Source organism: Lepisma saccharinum, chromosome 9 (genome assembly GCF_977018435.1).
Source record: "Lepisma saccharinum chromosome 9, izLepSacc3.1, whole genome shotgun sequence".
In the NCBI taxonomy this organism is placed as follows: Eukaryota; Metazoa; Arthropoda; class Insecta; order Zygentoma; family Lepismatidae; genus Lepisma; species Lepisma saccharinum.
This window is the reverse complement of record NC_139237.1, coordinates 59031861-59054033: the sequence shown is the minus strand read 5'-3', so window position 1 is coordinate 59054033 and position 22173 is coordinate 59031861. Positions and strand designations below refer to the sequence as shown.

Sequence of the window (22173 nt, the reverse complement as noted above, 5' to 3'; positions counted from 1 at the left end):
GTATGCAGCAAGGTGATGGCTTTTAGATCACAGTTAGAAACCCACATGCGAATACATACTGGAGAGAAACCATACTCGTGTCCAACATGTAACAAAGCATTTAATCAGAAGAGAAGTCTGAATAGACATTCAAGAATCCACTCTGGACTGAAACCTTATACTTGTCCTGTATGTGACAAACAATTTAGTCAAAATTCAGATTTAAAGAGACATATAGTAATACATTCTGTGAAACCATACATGTGCAGATTGTGTTGTAAAGCTTTTGCTACTGAAGATAATTTAAATAGGCATTCACTTCTCCGACATGTATGATAAGAAAATCATGGAGAAGATTCATCCTGATTTAGTATTGTCTTGTTCTATGTGTATTACATGTGAATTTAATTTGAATAGCTTGTTTTATATTTTTCCAATTTTATGTACATATATATTTCTAAATTCAAATGTTTTTGTGCTTGTGACTTTCCAACTTGTAACGAGACATATTACAATACATAAACATTGAACACACTAATGTATTAATAAAATACTGAAGACAGAAAATAGAATTTCAGTGAATAAATCTTGAAACAGACTTTAATTTCCATGATGGAATTGACACAAGCATATACATAAGGAAAATATAAAATAGAGTAAACTTTAGTGTAGAACTTTGAATATACATATAACATTGTTTTGTTTTTTTACCATACCTACATATATCCTCAAATATTTTGTAAAGAGTGATTGTGTCTGAATAAATTTGCATAGTACATGTAATAGAATATGAATGTTTCACTTAATGTTGAATAAAAGGAAAAATATGTTGTTATTTTTTCTTTAGTTCTTCTTCCTTGTACTATCTGCCTTACAAGTTAAAAATAAAGTTTGTTGTTGACAAATAAATGATTCATTTTTTTCATTGCAAAATAAATCGATTGCCATTTCAATGTACATTAGCATTTTTTATATTTCATGTAGATTTATAATATGTAATAAAGTATGCCTGAAATTCAAATCTCTAATATTAATTTCTGATGATATTTTTCACTAAGAAGCCACCATCACTTTACCACTTATTCATTTTTTCCTCTCCTTTTCAGTCGTCATCTCTGTTTCGTTAGCAGAGGCCCATGAATCAATTTATGAATTGTGTGTTCATCTTATACACAAGAAACACCCATTTCCCACCTCTGTCTCCATACAGAATAATCAGAGGTGATCATTTTAAATCAACCTTTTTCACCCTCAACCTGAAGTTATGTTTATTATCGTAATGGATTGCCATTCTTACCTTATTTTTTTTATTTAATGAATTATTTTTATTTATCATTTTCACTTTTGCATAAATTTCCAATCTACTGGTAATGAATATATTAGTAACATGTCAGCAGGTAAATGCATTAGTATGCTTTCCTGATTGAATGGTGGTTATTCTATCAGCTTGTAGTTAAGTGTCCCCCCGATGTGATCCCTGATTTTGGAACAATGCACCGGGGTTTGTATCCAAGTTAAAACTCATAAGTTCAACCTCTATTATCCTATATGAGAACAAAGTGGACTTAGAACAAACTTTGACTTTATGTAGTAACTGAAATAGATTCTAGTGCATTTTACCCTAGCATATTGCATATATATGTTTGTTGCCAAAGAATGTTAGTTCTTTGTGAGTTACCCTTCTGAGAGTATTATATATTTCTGTTAAAATTATTATTTGTAATAAAATGTTATTCGACTTACCTTATATCTAGTTATTAGGGAATTATATTTAATATAGTTTTACTTTTTAATATTTTTATATTAATTTATATTATAATATTAATTCATGATTGGGAAAAGAGAGACGCGGTAGTATATAAATACGGAGAAACTAGTACTCACTTTTATCCGCGAAGCTGTGGCCACTGAAATTAATCGAAAAAGAAGAAAAAACAGCTTCGCGGATAAAAGTGAGTACTAGTTTCTCCGTATTTATAATATTAATGTTTAGTTATCAGTCATAATATCATAACGACCTTGAGTAAGTTACTCTCATTGTTGCGTTCATCATGCTAGATGAAAATAAAAACATATCCCATGTTATTGTAAAGTGATGCTTATGTAGATAAAATTTGTTTTTCTTTCTATAAAATTAATTTTTAATTCATGTATTCAGAAAATGTAATGCATATTTACCTTTATTCTGTCCATGCATGTATTTTACTCTGATGATAAACTAAGAATTATAGTAAGTTTATATTTTTTGTATATTTAGGAGTGTGATAAAATAATACATTTTTTAGTAAAAACAATAACTCTGTTTCCAGGTACTTACTCCAGAAAACCAGGAGAGGAAGTATTGTACTGCAACAACACTCACTAAGAAGAGAAGTGAATATGATTTCAAATAAAGGTCTCCTCAACTTCACTATCTCACAAACAAGAGCCAACTCAGAACAGTCAACATTAGTTAGATCTGGAATGGAGGATAATGCAAGTAATTTGAAACCACCAATTGGACACGGAGAATCTGATAGGTTACCTTCTGTGAAACGCTGTTTTCATTGCACTGTGTGCAACAAGGTTTTCATTTGTAGATCACACTTGGAAGACCACATGCGTATACATACTGGGGAGAAGCCATATTCATGTCCAACATGTAACAAAGCATTTAATCGGAAGTCAGATCTGAAAAGACATTCAAGAATCCACTCTGGACTGAAACCATATACTTGTTCTGTATGTGACAAGCAATTTAATCAAAGTTCAGCTTTGAGGAGGCATATAACAATACATGCTGTGAAACCATACATGTGTAGTTTGTGTTGTAGAGCTTTTGCTACAGAAGATGATTTAAATAAGCATTCACTTCTCCCACATATATGATAGGAAAATCATGGGGAATTTTCAGTCTCATTTAGTGTTGTGTTATGCAATGCACGAATTGTGAAAGTCTATTTAATTTGAATAGCCTGATCTTTCTTTTTCTATTTCTCCATTTTTATAAATATGTATATTTCCAAATTCAAATGTTTCATTGAGTTTGTGATTTTACAACTTGTAACCAAGCATATTACAATCCATAAACATTGAACACATACATGTTTTTCTACCATTCATGCATATATATACAGGGTAAGTCAAAATGATGGACCCGATTACAGAAATTTATTGTGTGAAATCTAATAAGTATATGTTATTGTGAGACATGCACTTCGAAAGGTTAACTTTCAAAGTTTAGTTTCCACGCAGTGTTTCCACTTTCTACCGCTAGGAGTCAGCAGCAAGCAGGAAAATGGCGTTGACTGGAGAATAGAGATCTTTCTGTGTGCTTGATTATCATGTGAACAAGTCTGTGATTAGTGTGCAACAGCATTTCTGTACCAAATATCGGAGAGAACCACCTACGGGAAAGGCCATTCGTAAGTGGATTTCAGAGATTCGGGCTGCATCTGTAAACGAAAATCGACTGGCCATCTGTCAACTGGGGAAGAGACAGTGGAACGAGTGCGCACATGTTTCGTGCGGAGACCACAGAAGTCTACCTACCGGGCAGCAAGAGAACTTCAACTTCCACAGAAAACTGTCTAACGGGTTCTGCGGAAACGTTTACAAATGAAACCCTACTGCTTGCAACTAGTTCAAGCCTTAAAAGACACTGATTATGCTTTGCGCACGTCCTTCTGTGCTGATTTACTCGCATTAATGGAAACGGATGGGTTCTCTGAGAGGTTAATTTACAGTGATGAAGCAACTTTTCACTTTCAGGGAAAGTGAATAGACACAACGTAAGGATTTGGGGAACTGCTAACCCCCATGAATTTGTGGAACACGAACGCGATTTTCCCAATGTGAATGCCTTTTGTGCCATTTCCCATGAAAAGATTTATGGGCCCTTTTTCTTCCATGAACGTACTGTGACAGGACTTGTTTTCCTTGATATGCTGCAACTATGGCTCCTTCCACAGCTTGCAGAGAATATTTCAGATTTCATTCTCCAATTGGATGGTGCCCCTGCGCATTACCATGGCAGCGTTCGGGACCATCTCAATGGGTCATTGGGACAACGTTGGATAGGCCGTGCATCTCCGGAGGATCGACCTCTCCTTCATTGGCCACCTCGTTCCCCCGACTTGACCCCATGTGATTTCTTCATGTGGGGTTTTGTCAAGGATCATGTTTACGTACCAACACTTCCAACAACATTGGATGACCTGCGTGCCCGCATCACAGCAGCTTTTGCTGATATTGACAGCAACATGCTACACAAGGTTTGGCAGGAGATAGACTATCGGCTTGATGTGTGCCGTGTTACGCGAGGTGCTCACATAGAACACTTGTGATTTGTTTGAAAACAACTTTGACAGTTTACCTTTCTTAGCACATGTCTCACAATAACATTTATTTATTATATTTCACAGAATAAATGTCTGAAATCGGGTCCTTCATTTTGACTTACCCTGTATTTACTAAGTTTTTGTGTAGCGTGCTTAACATGGTTGGAATGAATTTACAAAACAAGGAAAGCAAAGCAAAAAAAAATATTTATTTAAAATGTTTTCATTAGTCTTTTTATCTATGCACTTTCTGAATTAAAAATAAAATTGAAGATATTGCTGACAAATAATTGTTTAATGTTTTTTTCATTTGCATGTAAGTTGATTTCTATTTTCATGTACATTTGCATTTTGTAAAATTTCATGTAAATTCAGAATAAATAATAAAGTTTTCTGATGTTCAACTTTGTAATACGTGTATTTATTACACATGAAAAATTTTCTGTAATAGTCTAACTTAAATCTCAAATATCTGTTGTGTTTCAATTACTTCGAGTATAACCACTTTGAGCTATGTTCTCTTAATTTTTGAACAATTATCTTTGTCTCATCTGCTGAAGATCTGTAATAAAATTTATAAATTGTACATGAAAAAAAAATCCCACTTTCAACCACCCATACAGCAAATATTATATGAGTGCGAATATGGTCACATAAAAGGTTCAAAATAGATGACTTCACCATCAAGATACAGAACTAAAACTGAGGGTATAAGGCTGTCCATTTTATGTTCCGTCAGTTTATTAAATTCAACAATTCACATTATCTCAGGATGTGTATATTTTCGGCTGTGCATTGTGTCATATATCGAGTACTACTATACATTTCGGAACTCAGAATTACCTTGGTCCTCAGGGACACATTGAGCATCTTGCAGGCTTTTTCAAGAACAGGCCATGCCGCTTACAAATTAACAACTTTTCCACATCTGATTTTCTGCACGATGAAACATCTCCGACAATAAGCTCAGACAGCGATTTTCGCTTAGACATAGAGGTCTAAATAAATATCATGACATAGTAGATGGAAATGCTAAAAGAGCGAGAAGCTGGGAATGTGTAACACCACTTTGATTATCTTATAGAGATCTTTACATAGAGTATAAACTTCAAAAGCAGCGTGAAGATTGGTGTAAAATGGAGCTACAGAATACCACATCCTATAAGTTGCATGCTCAAGTCTATGCATTTCTTTTTTCAAATTTAAGTATTCAGTAATTGTAAACTATATATATTTTTTTTTTCATTCTCTGCATGTGTGTATTTTAATCTTATGATAAACTAAGAATTGTAGTAATAGAATATATTTTTAACATTTACATCTCTCATAAAATATACATTTTTAAAATTAACAACTCTGCTTACAGGTACCTATTCCAAAATGCCAGAAGAGGAAGTGTTGTATTAGGACATTCACCCACCAGGCAAGTTGATATGATTTCAAATAAAGGTATCCGTAACTTCACTATTTCACAAACAAGAGCCAAGGTTTGCAAATCAGAAGAATCAACATTAGTTATATCTGGAATGGAGGTTAATGCAAGTAATTTGAGAGCACCAATTGGACATGGAGAATCTGATAGTTCACCTGCTCCACTAGGTGGCTTTCATTGCAATGTATGCAACAAGGTCATTGCTCATAGATCACAGATGGATATCCACATGCGCATACATACTGGGGAGAAGCCATATTCATGTGCAACATGTAACAAAGCATTTAAACGAAAGGAACATCTGATGGTTCATTCAAGAATCCACTCTGGATTGAAACCATTTTCTTGTCCTGTATGTGACAAGCAATTTAATCAAAGTTCAATTTTGAAGAGACATATAACAATGCATGCTGTGAAACCTTACATGTGTACTTTGTGTTCCAGAGCTTTTGCTTCTGAAGATGATTTAAATATTCATTCAATTCTCCCACATGTATAACAAGATAATAATCGGGAAGATTCATCATCATTTAGTATAGTGCTATACTATGTACCAAATGTTAAATGTGCATTTAATTGCATTCTTATTGTACATTTTTTTTAAAATTCCGGTGTTTTATTGTTTTTGTGATTTTCAACTAGTAATGAGGCATAAGCATTGAACATGCATATGATTTTCTACCATTCATGCATATTTACTGATGTATTTTCTAAAGAGTCTTCAGTATGGCCAGAATAAATTGGAATAGCAAGTGTAATATAATAGAAATGTTCCTCTTTTTGTTAAGAAAGATCAATTATATTTTGTGTTGTAATTTTCATTAGTTCTTTATTCTTTGCACTGTCTGTCTTATGATTTAAAAATATAATTGGAGATATTGTTGACAAATAAATGTCATTTTTTTTTCATTGCAAATAATTTGATTGATGTTTTCATGTACATTTGCAGTTTTAACATTTAATAATTCTTTTTTAAAATTTCATGTAGGTTCATAATATATAATAAAGTTTGTCTGAAGTTCAAGTCTGTAATATTTATTACATGTACATTTTTTTTATGCAGTAGTGGTAATTCAGTTTCAAATATGTCTTGCTTATCAACTACTTCCACTGTCGCCACTTTAGAGCTATATTATATTTTCTCCCTGTTTTGAATCATTCTCTGTGTCATCACCTGAGATCCATAACAATTTGTGAATTGTACAGAAGGTCGTTCGGGATCTCTGAGGACAATGTTGGAAGGGTGATAAGTTCATGAAAACCCATGTCGCCACCAACGATCATGCTCAATTGGAAAACCAGCGTTCTGCGCTATAGCCCGACAACGTAATTTCCATTGCAACAGACTTTTCCGAAGAGTTATCATGTCCAACTTTTCCCACTCCTCCTGACAGGCTTTCCAGAGGCCATTGAGAGTGGACGTCTCGTTCCTAAGGCCCGTTTTAGGAGTCCAAATGCACAGAAGTACATGGGTGACCCATCTGGCGCCTTCACCGGAATGTCGCTGTAAGGAATTGCACGGATGCGAGTTTCCACCTCCATTCGCTGTAAGAACAGACAAGTCGAACGGGAGGTATGGCTGGATGCTTTATCTTGGTGCACTCAGACCTGGTTTTTGGCCTCCCCATACAGTGCCGGGATATCTGTGTTATAAATGGGTGTTAAAACCTCATCCTCATAGTACGTGGAGTTCACCTTCACATTATTAGCTACACGGCGAATTGCTAGCTTGCCATTATAGCAGTATCCACCGATGATCATGAAACCCCGTTGAAAACTTTCCTGGTATTCTCGATACAATGTTTGATAATTGTTTTTGTCGCGAGGGCGGTAGTAAATCGTGCAGGGTTTGTGACAGTCACTAAGGTAGACATATGCTTCGTCTAATGTCACCACATTTTTCCATCTCTCCCCTGCAAGATAGGTCTCATAGAGCTTTCTAGCATTCGTGCGACGTTCCGCAATGTGACGAGGCAACAGCTTGTGAACTCGCCGCTTATGCCGCATTTCTAGTTGCAGGTCCTTCTTGATTATGGTGTTCACTGTTGACACAGACATTCCCAACTTACGTGCAATACTCCTTTGGGGGGCAGGGTTACCATCTGACACAAGGGCCTTCACTTTTCTCACTATGTCCGGTGTACGACTCGTAGCTGCTCGTGGATTTGCCTGTTTCTTCCCCTGTGGAATTAGGCCCAGTCGGCCTTTGTCTTTTTTGTTCAATACCACACCGATCCTGTTCTTCGATATCACAAAACCACGCTTCTTGCACATTCCTTTGATTGCCGAATAGCTATATTTAGCATCGGAAAGGGCTGTTATGTAGCCCTCCCAGTATGGTTCAATTTTCTTCGGCATCATTGTAGGTAAATGGAACAACACTCTGCACACGCATTCTCGGTACTGATGTGACTCAGCATGCACAGTTTGGACAGACTGACGTTGATAACAGCACCTCCAGCGGCTTTCAAAATCGTCACCAGAGATCCCGAATAACCTTCTGTATATTCATCTTATACATGAAACAACTCCCACTTCCCATCTCTTGTTTCCATGCTGTGAATATCATATGAGTGTGAATATGGGCACATAAACAGTATACGAAAGATGACCTCACCATTAGGGTTACGAGATGTCCGGTTTTCCCCGGACATGTCCTACATTTTAGCCTTATGTCCGGCGTCCGGGACAAGTTTGAAAAATATCATTAATGTCCTACATTTTAGACCATCACATAATATTAATTAGGAAAATACGTAACAGAAAGAAATCATGCAAGTTCAAGTCTATGGACTGCGGTTCCAAACTCAATACTGAAATTTATTTTGATTCAGTCATTACCCAAAAAGAAAAAAAAATGTCCTGCTATTAAACAAACGGGAAAACAGAAGCAATTAATGAACAAAGTTTTGGGACCACTTTCTGATAACGTCACTGTTCAATGCCTGAGCAGAATTTCTTGCCTTAGGGTTTATACTGATGGAACAAGGTGTTTCCCATTCTTATTCAATATAATTTGATTGTAAAGCAGGGGTATAGAGAATAAAGTTATTCAGGGTGTCTGCTAGTCAAGAAAGTCATGGAAGTCAAGAAAAAGTAAAGAAATCAACAAGTAGGTCAAGAAGTCAATAAAAATAAAATAAATTATTCCTGTGGTCAAGAATTTTTGCTATCATAATGACTGATTGGTGATTTAGTTTATTTTACTTCACTTTTTTCTGTTCCTTTGGCTAATCGCAAAGATGAGGATGAATGGTGGTAAGATAAGATGGATGAAGGGACAGTCACAAACATATAGGGACAACCGACACAAAGCACCACATAATATTATACTGACTGTGAGTCCAGATGCCAAAGCCTCACTTGTCTGTCAAACACAGTTCATGATGCATTAATACGAGAAAGCAGATGTAATTCTCTTCTTAAATTCAGCTTCAGTTTTTATCTTAACTGGCCCTTTCATTAAATAAATATGTATTTTCTTAATTACTAATTTCCAACTTTACCTAAGTAGAGGTTGAATAAATAAACGTTAAGAAAAAAAAAAAAAAAAGGTTTAGAAAAGTCCAGAATTCTGGATGTGTTATTTTGTTATAGACACCCTCTTATTGAACTAAAGACTACCCAAGATGAAACTTCTGGAATTTTAAATTACGGTAATTGCTGAATATTTGTTTGCCATTACAGGTCATAATTCTAATGTTGAGAGAGTACTTTCAATACAATCAGCACAACAGACTCACGAGAGAAATTATTTTTTCATAATGTCTGTAAAATGTTTGGTACTGGTCCCTATAATTTCAGAGAGTTTGACTGTCCACTGTAACATAAATATAGTTTGACTAAACCTGAAATTTTGATAAAAATTGTCTTCTCTGAGAAGTACCACTTAAATCATGTAGTAAGAGGTGCATTGATAAGTATGATTGCAAGTTTTGAAATTTTGCATTTAAAAATTCATTAAGAATTCATTTTTTGAAACTGAAAACTGTCATATTTAAGCTACTTTTTAACGTGTTCTATAGAAATATGTATTTATTGAGAATGTTTTGTGTCCTACATTTTGGGACAGCATATCCTACATTTCCCTTACAACAATCTGGTAACCCTACTCACAGAGGCATGGCGTGCATGTAACCGCTGTTACCGCAGGTAACAACAAGATATAAAGAATTGAAGAACCTGTCTTAAAATATTACATACATAAACTGGTAATATTGTCGTAAAGTAAATATTTCACTGACATTTTTTCTGACACCGGCAAAAGTGAAGAGGAGGACTGTTCTGGTACCCTCCTGAGGCAACATGAGGTAAGTGCCCTGAGCTCACGCAAGGAAGACTTCGCGTCACGGCAAAGACTGTTCCGGGGGGAGGAGGAGGCGGGTTTAGCCGCCACAGTTGCCGGTGATCCTTACCGGATACAGATCAGTTTTGCCATATTCAATTGACAGAAAAGAGCTATCTTACTCTGAAGGTGTCCACTTACACTGGGGAAAAGCAAACTACCAAGTGATATTTTGTATTTACACTAAATATCAGCAATTACGAAAGTCCTCTTTGTCCTTCTTCGACATCATAGGCGAGAAGGAGAGGAGAGGGATGGGTGTGGTCAAGGGGTCCGCTGTCGTTCTAAAAATGTCAACCTAAAATTCTATATTTCACACATATAATATTAATTCGGTTACAGGAATTTGTGATAATTGTCGAAAGGGCAGATTGAGATTGACATACGTTGTCGCAGGAATGTGATAATTTTGGATTGAAGCAATGTTTTTGGGTGGAAACATTACTTAGAAGCATAATTTCCCCATAGTGATCTTAGCAGGTGTCAGAGGAAAACAAAGGACTTTTTTCAAACTCTGCTTGTTAATAATAGTAACAATGAGTATGTTGGTTTGTAATTCGAGGATGTCATACCTTCACATGCATACAAATGAACAAAAAAGACACATTTGAAATATCATGTGTAGTTTTCAAGAAATGGCACATTAATTGCTGTCACATGGTGCTGGAAAGACAGTTATCTCAACCATCCAGATGGGAGATACACCCAGCGGAAGACCTATTCCTGCTGTTGGCAGCTGGTGGTCTTTTTTTTATGAGTGTGCACTTCGACCTTGCATCCAGAAGAAGCTTTTTATTACCCTCTCAAATACTAGCTCCCCTTTTTTGCATGCATAATGATGCTAAATGTATTGGCAAGCCAAGTCATGACAACCTTTCACTGAAAATGAGGGCTATGGAAGAGTTTTTTGGTTTCATGAAAAATACAACCTCTGTGAATTTTCCATCGATCATGAGAAGAGCAATGTTATTGGGTTTAGATAATAATTCAGCATTCGATAACCTGACAAAATCACTAAAAACATAGAAACACCGATCTACAATATTCAATATTATTGTTGATTTGCAAAATACAAGGCCCGCCCATAAGAAACGAACTTTTTTTTTTAGGAAAAAAAGCAAGTAATTACCTTCAAATGACTTTATATCACCTTCAAAATAATCACCATTGGAGGCAACACACTTTGATCAGCGTTTGTACATGTCATGGAAACACTGTTGATAGACATTGACAGTAAGTGTTCGCAAAATATGCATAACATTTAATTTATTGTCCACGACGTCGTCAAATCTTCACTCTTTCATAGCCATCTTAAGCTTGGGAAAAAGAAAAAGATCAGCAGGCGATAAGTCTGGAGAATATGAAGAGTGATTGATCACTGTCACCGAATGCTCAACAAGGTATTGTTGTACAGACAATGCAGTATGAGGCCGAGCAATATCGTGTAACAGAAACCATTGGCCAGAATCACAGAGGTCCTTCCTAACCCACGTCATCCTGTTTCTGAGTCGACCAAGCACTTCCTTGTAATACCACTGATTCATTGCCCCCTCCATGTAGGACTGCCTTGACGGGGCGAGGGGGCTTAGTAGGGAGGCCAATTTCATCTCATCATTTCACCCATTCTTCACATCCATATCTCACGTTTTCACCATTCCATCACGTCATTCATCTCCATATCTTTGACCTCCCTATAAGTAAGGTAGGGAGGCCATTTTCATCTCATCATTTCACTCATTCTTCACATCCATATCTCACGTTTTCACCATTCCATCACGTCATTCATCTCCATATCTTTGACCTCCCTATAACTAAGGGTCCTGCTAGAGGAGACAACCTCGATAAAAAAACCCTATCCCAAGGTGTGAGTTGCACGTGCCGATGGGACAGTGTTGGCTGCAGGGGTAGGTGCAGTCGCGAACGTGGCCTCGGGGATTTCGGTTTGGTCCTCGAGTAGCCTCCATTTTTGGGGGTAGGCCTTCCTCGGCATAGAGGGCATGTCGAGGCGACAATTTATGGACCCTCCACACTAACAAATTTTGTATATGGGTACAAAAAACAACTCAAACGGGGGAAACCCCCAAAACGAGCGCGGCCTTCAAGCCCGCTTCAATTAGTGGAAAAGACAAGTAACGTGCCACGTTATCTTGTGATTAGTATTGTGCAGAACACCGACAGTAACGATGAATCTGCAACAACAAAGAAATATGGAGCTGCTACATTAAAGGACCTGTCACCATTTCTGATCAAGAAACAGCTAGACTACGCCGCTGGTTCAGACGTACCAGAAATAAAAAAGCTGAGAAACGGGAGTCTACTTATCCAGACCAGTACAGATCGCCAGACCAACAACCTTTTAAAGCTAAGATCTTTGGCCGACTTACCTGTTAATGTTGAACCTCATCGTCAACTTAACAGTAGTAAAGGTGTGATTCGCCACTGGGATCTGGTAAATGCTGAGGAGGATGAGATTCTTGAAGCACTCTCAGACCAACATGTCACCGCAGTGCAGCGAATAAAGACCCGAAAGTCCGGACAACTTGTGCCAACTGCTTCACTTATACTGACATTTCAAACAACCACTCTCCCAGATAGGGTACGGGCTGGATATTTGAGACTCAAAGTCCGTCCGTACATACCTAACCCGATGCGATGTTTCAAATGCCAGCACTTTGGGCACACTCAGCCTTCCTGCAAGGCCACTACCGCCCTTTGTGGTAAGTGTAGTCTGCCTGATCATGGGACCGAACCTTGTTCTTCAGGTCTCAAATGCATTAACTGCCAAGGCGAGCACCCAGTCTGGCATCGTGACTGCCCCTCTTTCCAACAAGAGAAGAAAATCAGAGACTTTGTCGTCACAGAGAAAATCTCTGCTGGTGAAGCAAAACAACGTCTCCGTGAAAGCATACGCACCAGTTTGCCTATGCCATTCGCTACAGTTGCTGCAGCTGCTCTTACCCGTCGCAGTGTAGGTGTACAAACCAGCGACGTGTCCACGCAAACAACAACTTCCCGTAGTAGCTCGTCCTGCTTCGAGGAAACCAGCAACCACTCCTCGCTCCACAGAGAAAAAGTTCAAGCAGGTACACAGTAAAGAATACTTTCTGAAGTCCAGTAGCTCTCCAGTCAGGGTGGCAGCCACCACCCTGAAACTTAAGGCGCAGCTGAAAGCTGCCCGGCGGGTGCTTTGAGCACCCGCCCCCACTCCCCCTTCTTCATCCCCTTCGCCCTCTGTGTTCTTACCCGAGGACATGATACACGACGAAGCCGCGGATAAAGACTTTATCAAGGTGACAGGGCCTAGAAATAGAGTACGCCTTAAAGGGTAACAACCATACCTACAGCTATGGCTTATTGTCTCCAGTGGAACCTTAACGGTTTCCGTACACATCTCGAGGAACTGCAAATTCTAATATCTGAATTTGACCCTGCCATCATATGTCTCCAAGAGACACATTTTCGTCCAAATGAATCAGTGATTCTGAACGGATACACGCTTTACCGCACCAACAAGCTTCCTGAGGGTCGTCGTGCACACGGTGGTATTGCAATCGGTGTTCGAGATAACATCCACTCAACGCCAATCTTTCTCACCACCCCCCTCCAAGCTGACGCCATGCGGGTCCATCTACTGCAGCCAATATCTGTGTGCTGTGTCTACATCACAAGGGAGGAGCGATTCTCTCTTGAGGACCTCCTTTCTATATTCGAACAACTTCCGTCTCCTGTAGTTCTTTTGGGCGATTTTAATTCCTACCATTGTTTGTGGGGCTCCGTTCGTACAGAGCCCCGGGGTCAAATTGTAGATCAATTCCGTGAGGCATCAGGTTTAACGTTGCTGAATGATGGGACTCCCACATATTTCAGTCCTTCCTCAGGCACATACTCTGCGTTGGACTTGTCCTTCTGCAGTCCCAGCCTTGCTCCTACCACATCTTGGAGCGTTCATCCTGATCTCTGTGGGAGTGATCACTTCCAACTCTTTCTTACTCTGGAACATCTTCAGCACTCACGTGAACAACACCCTCACTGGCATCTCAGTCCGACTGGGGTGCCTTCGAGTATGCAGTGAACCTTGAAGTCGATCTTGCGTCGACTTTACCACCAATCGATGCCTTAGATATATTTGTGTCAAGAGTGCATGATGCTGCACGCACCTCCATTCCACATCCCAGTGGAACTGCGAGGCGACGCCCAGTCCCCTGGTGGACTGCGGAGATCAGTGCAGCCATCAAGGACCGCAATCATGCCCTAGATCGATTTAATAGGAACCACACTGCCGCAAACCTCGAGCAGTTCCGCATTAAGCGTGCCCATGCCTGTCGGCTCATCCGAGCCAGTAAGAAGGCGTGCTGGGTCCAATACGTGTCTTCTCTTACGAAGCAGGCTTCATCGAAAGCCGTTTGGACCAAAGTACGTCACATCCAGGGGGGTGCATCTACTCCTCTGAGCACTCTGGAGCACGATGGGACGTTGTACACAGATTCCGGAGACATAGCTAATATCTTGGCCACGCAGTTTTCTGATGCGTCTAGCTCGGAAAATTATGAACCACGTTTCCGCCGTGAGAAGGACCGTCAGGAACGACGCCCTCTAGTTTTTCGAAGTCTTAACACCGAGCCATCCAACTCTCCATTCACTGAACGGGAGTTTGATCAGGCGCTTCGAGATTCTAAGAATACAGCTCCTGGAGTGGACAAGATCCACTATGAGATGCTTCGTCATCTGCTCATTGGAGCCAAAAATTTCCTTTTGGCAGTATTCAACAGGCTTTGGTTGGAGGACTCTTTCCCTTCCTCCTGGAAAGAAGCAATTATCGTTCCCATCCTGAAGCCAGGTAAACAACGCACCGCAGCCTCGAGTTATAGGCCTATTGCCTTAACTAGCTGTGTGTGCAAGTTGATGGAACGCATGATCAACAAGCGTCTCACCTGGTTTTTGGAGGAAAACTGCTTGATAAGTAATTTTCAATGTGGTTTTCGCTCCAACCGTTCCACACTGGACCATCTGGTTCAGCTGGAAACACATATTCAGGATGCATTCCTCAACAAGGAACATTTAGTTGCAGTTTTCTTTGACCTCCAAAAGGCATATGACACAACGTGGCGCTTTGACATCCTAAAGCAGCTCCATTCTTGGGGTGTCCGTGGCCATATGGCGTACTTTATTAAAAACTTTTTATCAGATCGTTTTTTCCGCGTACGTGTTGGGAACTCCTTTTCGGATCTTCACGAACAAGAGAACGGTGTCCCACAGGGCAGCGTTTTAAGTGTGACTCTGTTTGCCATAGCAGTGAACAGTGTTATGGCAAACATTCTTTCCCCTGTACATGGCCTCCTCTATGTAGACGACCTCACGATCTTTTGTCGCTCACGGAATCTCGGGTCAGCTTCTCGTCAACTCCAACTGACGATAAACCGTTTGGTTGAGTGGTCCTCCCAAACAGGTTTCACCTTCTCATCCGAGAAATCCATGTGTGTTCACTTTTGTCGTCAGCGTACATATCATTTAGATCCTGACCTGTACATGGGGAAGTCTCCCCTGTGCTTCGTGAATGAGGTCCGCTTCCTGGGCCTCATTTTCGATAAGAAATTAACATGGCTACCTCACCTTCGCCAGTTAAAGTTCTCTTGTCTTCGAGTTCTCAACCTTTTACGTGTTTTATCTCATACTTCCTGGGGTGCTGATAGGATGGTACTGCTTCGCCTATACCGTGCACTCATCAGGTCGAAGCTTGATTATGGATGCGTTGTGTATTCTTCTGCCCGCTCATCTAGACTTCGCATGATAGACACCGTCCACCATGCTGGTATACGTGTGTGCTCTGGTGCCTTTCGGACCAGTCCAGTCGCCAGTTTGTACGTAGAGGCATCTGAGCCATCGCTGTCTCTGCGAAGACAGCGGCTGGTAGTGAACTACTTCCTCCATCTTCGCTCGATGCCTTCACATCCCTCATTTCACACCATCTCAGACGAGAATAGGCTGGCAAGGTATCGGCTCCACCCTAGTGCCACTAGACCATTTGGTGTTCATGCAGACGAGATCCTGTCAGCACTTGGTGTTGACAGTGATCTTCCTGGCGGCTCTCCACTCATTCCGCCTCTCCCTACCTCTATCGATTTTTCTCTGACTGCCCTTCCAAAGTCAGAAACACTAATGGTTGTATACCAGCAAAGGTTTTTAGAACTTCGTGCGAAGTACCCCAATTTTAATGTGTTTTACACGGATGGGTCCAAGACAGTCGAATCAGTTGGTTGCGCCTTCGTCCTAGACACTCAAAGTTCCAGTTTCTCGCTACATCCTGCCTGTTCCATCTATATGGCAGAGTTGTACGCCATTCTAAAGGCACTGGACTTTGCAGACGTCAATGGTCTGAAGAAAGTCCTTGTGTGCTGTGATTCGACCAGCATGTTGCAGTCTCTGGATTCGCCGTATTCCTGGCATCTGGTAGCGCAACGCATATTCAGATGGCTTGTGTCCTTATCAGCCAGTGCGGATGTACACTTCTGTTGGGTCCCTAGCCACGTGGGCATCCAGGGGAACGAAGCAGCTGATGCTGCCGCCAAGTCTGCTGATGCAGATGGCGACGTTCTCGTCCACCTTTTGCCAGCTAGCGACATGCAGAATGTGTTCCGTTGTCGCCTTCTTGACACTTGGCAGGCCGAGTGGGATGTGGAAACAGGGAACAAGCTTCACACTGTTAAGCCCACCATAGGTGCTTGGCGTTCCTCGTCTCGTCCCTCTCAGCGAGAAGAAGTTATTCTTACCCGCATGCGTATAGGACACAGCCGTCTCACGCATGTTCACCTACTGCAAGGGCTGAACCCTCCGTTGTGTCGTGCTTGTAATGTTATTTTAAGCATCCGACACATTCTCGTTGAATGTGTCGATCTTGCCTACCTTCGACAGACTTTTAACCTTTCCGGCTGTTTGTCATCCCTCTTGGATGATGACAGCAGTATTTTATCACATGTTTTTAGTTTTTTGCGAAGAGCTGGACTCTTCCACCATTTGTAAGGAGGTTTTTAGTTCGTTCTGACTTTTTAATGTGTTGTGTTTGTCTCGTGCAGGTCTTTTTACAACCTTGCACTTTTAGTTTTTCCCAAGGGGCTCTTTACACCCCTTTTTTAAGTTCTCAGTCAGAATTTTAGATAAGGGATATTTTCCCGTATACATAGAAGGGTGCGAAATGGCCTTAAGTGCCGACGCACCCAGAAATTTTAACTCAATTCCAATTCCACTGATTCATTGTTTGATTTTCAGGGACAAACTTTCATGGATCAGTCCTTGAAAATAAAAAAATACGATCAGCAGCACATTTGTCTTTGATTTTGACATCCGTGCTTTTTTCTTTTACTGTGCACTCTGTTGTTTTTTTGTTTGTTTTTTTCGGGATCACACCTCTAAAATTCATATTGGGTTTGGTGCGTATTACTCAAAATATTAAATATTAAAAAATATTTCTATGTAGAACACAATAAAAATATCATATAAAAGCTATTTTACTTACATATTTGTGAGTCTACTCCTTGAGTTAGCCACTGAAGCGACTGACCCCTTCTTCAGGCATTCTTTAAGCATGCAATACTGCCATGCCGTGTCGTTATATCATACAAGGAAAGGTTGGACGGGTAGGATTCGGGAAAAAATATCAGAAAAAACTATGTCCCTTTCACCCCGCATTGCCTTAAATCTTGTCATGTTCACTATAAATTCCCTTAAAACTCATTAAAAATTTTACTTCCCGTACCATCTGTAACATTTCGGTAAAGTTTTACCCAATTTGTAACAAAACTTTATGTTGTAACGTTGTTCCATATTGGTGCGCGTATTTTGTACGCCGACTGCACACTGCCACTACCTCAGTCTGCAGGAAGTGGTAAGGTGAAGCAAATATGGTCGCCAATGAAGCGTGGGAACATTTGATGTTTTGAAGGAGATAGTGTTCAGTGAATAAGTATAATAAAAATCAATTGCATTACAGATTTATTTGGGTGTGCATGTGCGAATAGGCAGAAGCCGCTACCGAATCCTGCCCATCTGCTAAATATTACATTGAGGGAACAGGAATGTAGATGCACTTTGCAACATGGTTCTTATAAGTTATGTTTCTTTCCTTTACTTCTTGACTTTCTTTTGAAACAGATTTTTGCAGAGAAACATGATGTTTTTATCTCAATTTTTTTTATTTTGTGCTATTTTTTTATCTATTTGAAATGTGCATTTAACACATAATCAGGAGCATGTCATTACATGACTTGTTTTTCCAGTGACAATCTGAAACTTGTCCCATGCTACTTTCAGGTAATGTTTGTGTGTATAAAAATTAGTTTTTCTGTGCATTTTTATACATATTTTTGTAAAATTTAAGTATTCAAGTAAAAAATGTAAAGTATATTTTCATTCATTCTCTCAATGCATGATTTTAATCTGATGATGAACTAAGAATTGCAGTCTAAGAATATATTTCAATTATTTAGAACTATCTCTGCTTACAGGTACTTATTCCAAAATTCTCGGAGAGGAAGCACCGCATTAGGAGGACATTCACAAACCAGTGGAAACATAATTTCAAATAAACGTCTCCACAACTTCACTATCTCACAAACAAGAGCCAAGCTTTGCAACTCAGAAGAGTCAACATTAGTTAGATCTGGAATGGAGGATAATGCAAGTAATTTGAAACCACCAATTGGACAGGGAGAATCTGGTAGCTCCCCTACTGTGAAACGCTGTTTTCATTGCAGTGTATGCAACAAGACTTTCATTTGTAGATCACACTTGGAAGACCACATGCGTATACATACTGGAGAGAAGCCATACGCATGTCCAACATGTAATAAAGCATTTAATCGGATGTCATATCTGAAAAGACATTCAAGAATCCACTCTGGACTGAAACCTTATTCTTGTCCTGTATGTGGCAAGCAATTTAATGATCTCTCAAATAGAAACAAACATGTAGCAACACATCTGTGAAGCCTTATGTACGAAGCTTCTGTTGTAGAGTTTTTGCTTCGAGAGATTATTTAAATATTCATTCACTTCTCCCACATGTGTGAAAGGAAAATGATTGAGATGATTTTTACTAATTTAGTATAGTGTTATGTTGTACATGAATTGGTAGAGGTGCATTTCATTTGAATAGCTTCTTCTTTCTTTTTCTATTTTCCATTTTGATAAATACATAATATTTCTAAATTCAAATGTTTTACTGTGTTTGTAATTTTCGAACTTGTCACTAGGCATAATACATAAACACACACATGTTTTTCTACCATTCATACATGTTTACTGCAATATTTTATAAAGTGTGATTATCATGGCTGGAATAAATTTGCATAGAAAGTGTGATGTTCCTTTTTAAGTTTAAGCAGAGCAAAAATCTTTTTAAACAGAATTGAAGATATTACTGAGAAATAAATGCTTCATAGTTTTTCATTGCTAATAAATTGATTACTTTTTTCTTGTACATTTGCATTTTGAAAATTTCATGTAAATTCATTATAAATAAAAGTTTTTCTGAAGTTCAATTCTGTAATATTTATTACGTACACAAATTTTCCTGGAGAAATGGTACATGAGTTCCAAAAGTTTTTGTTTTTTTTTCTTTTTCCCAAATACTTAGATTATTCTTTCCCTTTTTGAATTATTATGTCTGTCTCATTAGGTGAAGATTTCTGAATTTCATATATCTTATACATGAAACAACTCCCACTTCCCACGTTTTGTCTCCTACTGTGAACAGACCCCATGGAGGCATATAGTGGTTTGAATCCCACTTTAAACTGTAGGTCCAGTCAAGATTAGTCTCTCTGTGCATAAAGTGGGCTTAAAACAACAAATCATTCAATCAATCCTACTGTGAACAGCATGTGAGTGTAAATATGAAAGATATAAAATAGATGACCTTACCATGAAGGTACATAACAGAAGGGAGGATATGTGTATCCTACTTGATGGTTCTTGTAGATTGTAGTTATGTTTATTATCATAATAGATTGCCATGCTTACCTTATTTTTCAGGTAATCCATTTTTTTATCACTTTCACTTTTATTTACGAGATACTGATAATCTATATGTTAGTAACATGTTGACAAAATGCACAAATGCTTATGTTGCAATTAAAACTCTAATTCAAACCTCCACTTGCCTTTATGAGCAGAAGGTTGACTTAAAACAAACTTTTACTTTAGGTGAGATAGGTGAGTTGCTATTGTGCTCTGCATGAAAATATTGAACTTATATGATTATCGCCAATTAATATGTGCTTCAAATCATAACACACACTTTTACATTACTTATAGTTTGGATATTTATGTTGTAACTCAGGGATGGAAATGTTGCATGGACCTGTCTCCAGAATATATGAGGCAAGAAGAGAAGTTAGGAAAGTCAAATGCAAATAGTACTTTACAGTGTAGTTGAAGAAGCTTTTCAAATTGTTTAAACAGGGTGAAGAGAAAGACACTCTCTTTGATGCTATTTGCATCATGGTTCTTGTCAATTCTGTTCCTGTTTATTGTTGTTTTTCACTGCTTTACTATCTGCTACAACAGCTCGTACTTGTGAATTTTCATTTTGCACTAATTTGTTGACTAATTAATTATAGATTTAACACAAAATTAGGCATATGTCTTTTTGTGACAGATTTGTTAGCAGTGGCAATCTTAAACCTTCTACATGGTAGCTTAAGCAACAAAGTACATAAGTGGTTGACATTCGATCATGCTTTTGAATTTCCCAGCTTCAAGTCTTTGTGCATTACCCTTCATAAATCTCATCTAGTCATCATTATCCTCAGCATACTGATTTGTCAAAAGTGGCAGAAAAGTAATGCTACTTGAAAATGCAAACATATCCCTTGTTATTGTCAAGCGATGCTTATATGTGTAAAATTTGTTTTTCTGTCCACAAAATTGATATTTTAATTTGTGTATTCATAAAATACAATAAACATTTTCTTTTATTCATTCCTTGCATGTATTTTAGTCTGATGATAAACTAAGAATAATGAATATTTTTGAATAATTTAGAACTATAATAGAATACACATTTTAAAAATTTATAACTCTGCTTACAGGTACTTCTTCCAGAACACCAGGAGAGGAAGTATTGTTTTACAAGAACATTCACCAACCAGAGAACTTTCAACTTCAAATGAAGGTCTCCGTAAATTCTCCATCTCACAAACAAGAGCCACGGTTCACTACTCAGAACAGTCAACATTAGTTACACCTGGAAAGGAAGATAATGCAAATAATTTGAAACCACCAGTTCGACATGGAGAACCTGGTAGCTCCCCTACCCCACAAAGTGGTTTTCATTGCAGTGTATGCGGCAAGGTTTTCATGTGTAGATCCCACCTTGAAATCCACATGCGAGTACATACTGGAGAGAAACCATACTCATGTCCAACATGTAACAAAGCATTTAAACAGAAGGAGCATCTGAATAGACATTCAAGAATCCACTCTGGACTGAAACCGTATACTTGCCCTGTGTGTGACAAGCAATTTAATCAAAGTTCAGCTTTGAAGAGACATATAGGAATGCATGCTGTGAAACCATACATGTGTAGTTTGTGTTGTAGAGCTTTTGCTACGGAAGATGATTTAAACAGGCATTCACTTCTCCCACATATATGATAAGAAAATTATGGGGAGGATTCAGCTTGATTTAGTATAGTGTTATACTATGCACCCCTTTCGTTAAATGTGCATTTCATTTGAAAAGCCTGTTCTTTCATTTTATATTTTTCCAGTTTTATGTACATATATTTCAAAATTCAAATATTTTTGTGTTTGTGATTTTTCAACTTGTAAGCAGACATATTCCAATACCTAAACCTTGAACTTACTGATGTATTAATAAAATACAGAAGAGAGGAAATCGCATTTCAATGGATAAATCTTTAAACAAACTTTTATTTTATTGATTATAAAAACCTAAGTATCTACCTAGTCTAGCCATTAATACTGTTACACGCTATTTTATGAATAAGTTGAATATGGTTTCAGATTTTAAATTTTTTGTTTAGTATATTACAGTTTCATACATTGCACAGAAATAGCACCAATCAATTTTCAAAATGCCT

General features: G+C 38.4%; 1 protein-coding gene across 1 annotated transcript in view; it reads left to right on the top strand.

The window, feature by feature from the left end:
• The window catches only part of LOC145992069 (uncharacterized), a 343509-nt gene extending 324416 nt beyond the window's left edge, over window positions 1-19093 (top strand). The window contains exon 4 of the mRNA XM_083128250.1: window positions 18574-19093. Coding sequence (XP_082984376.1) covers window positions 18574-19054 — 481 coding nt within the window. The 3' untranslated portion in view covers window positions 19055-19093. The remainder of the gene's footprint in view (window positions 1-18573) is intronic.
• Window positions 19094-22173: the final 3080 nt, after the last annotated feature.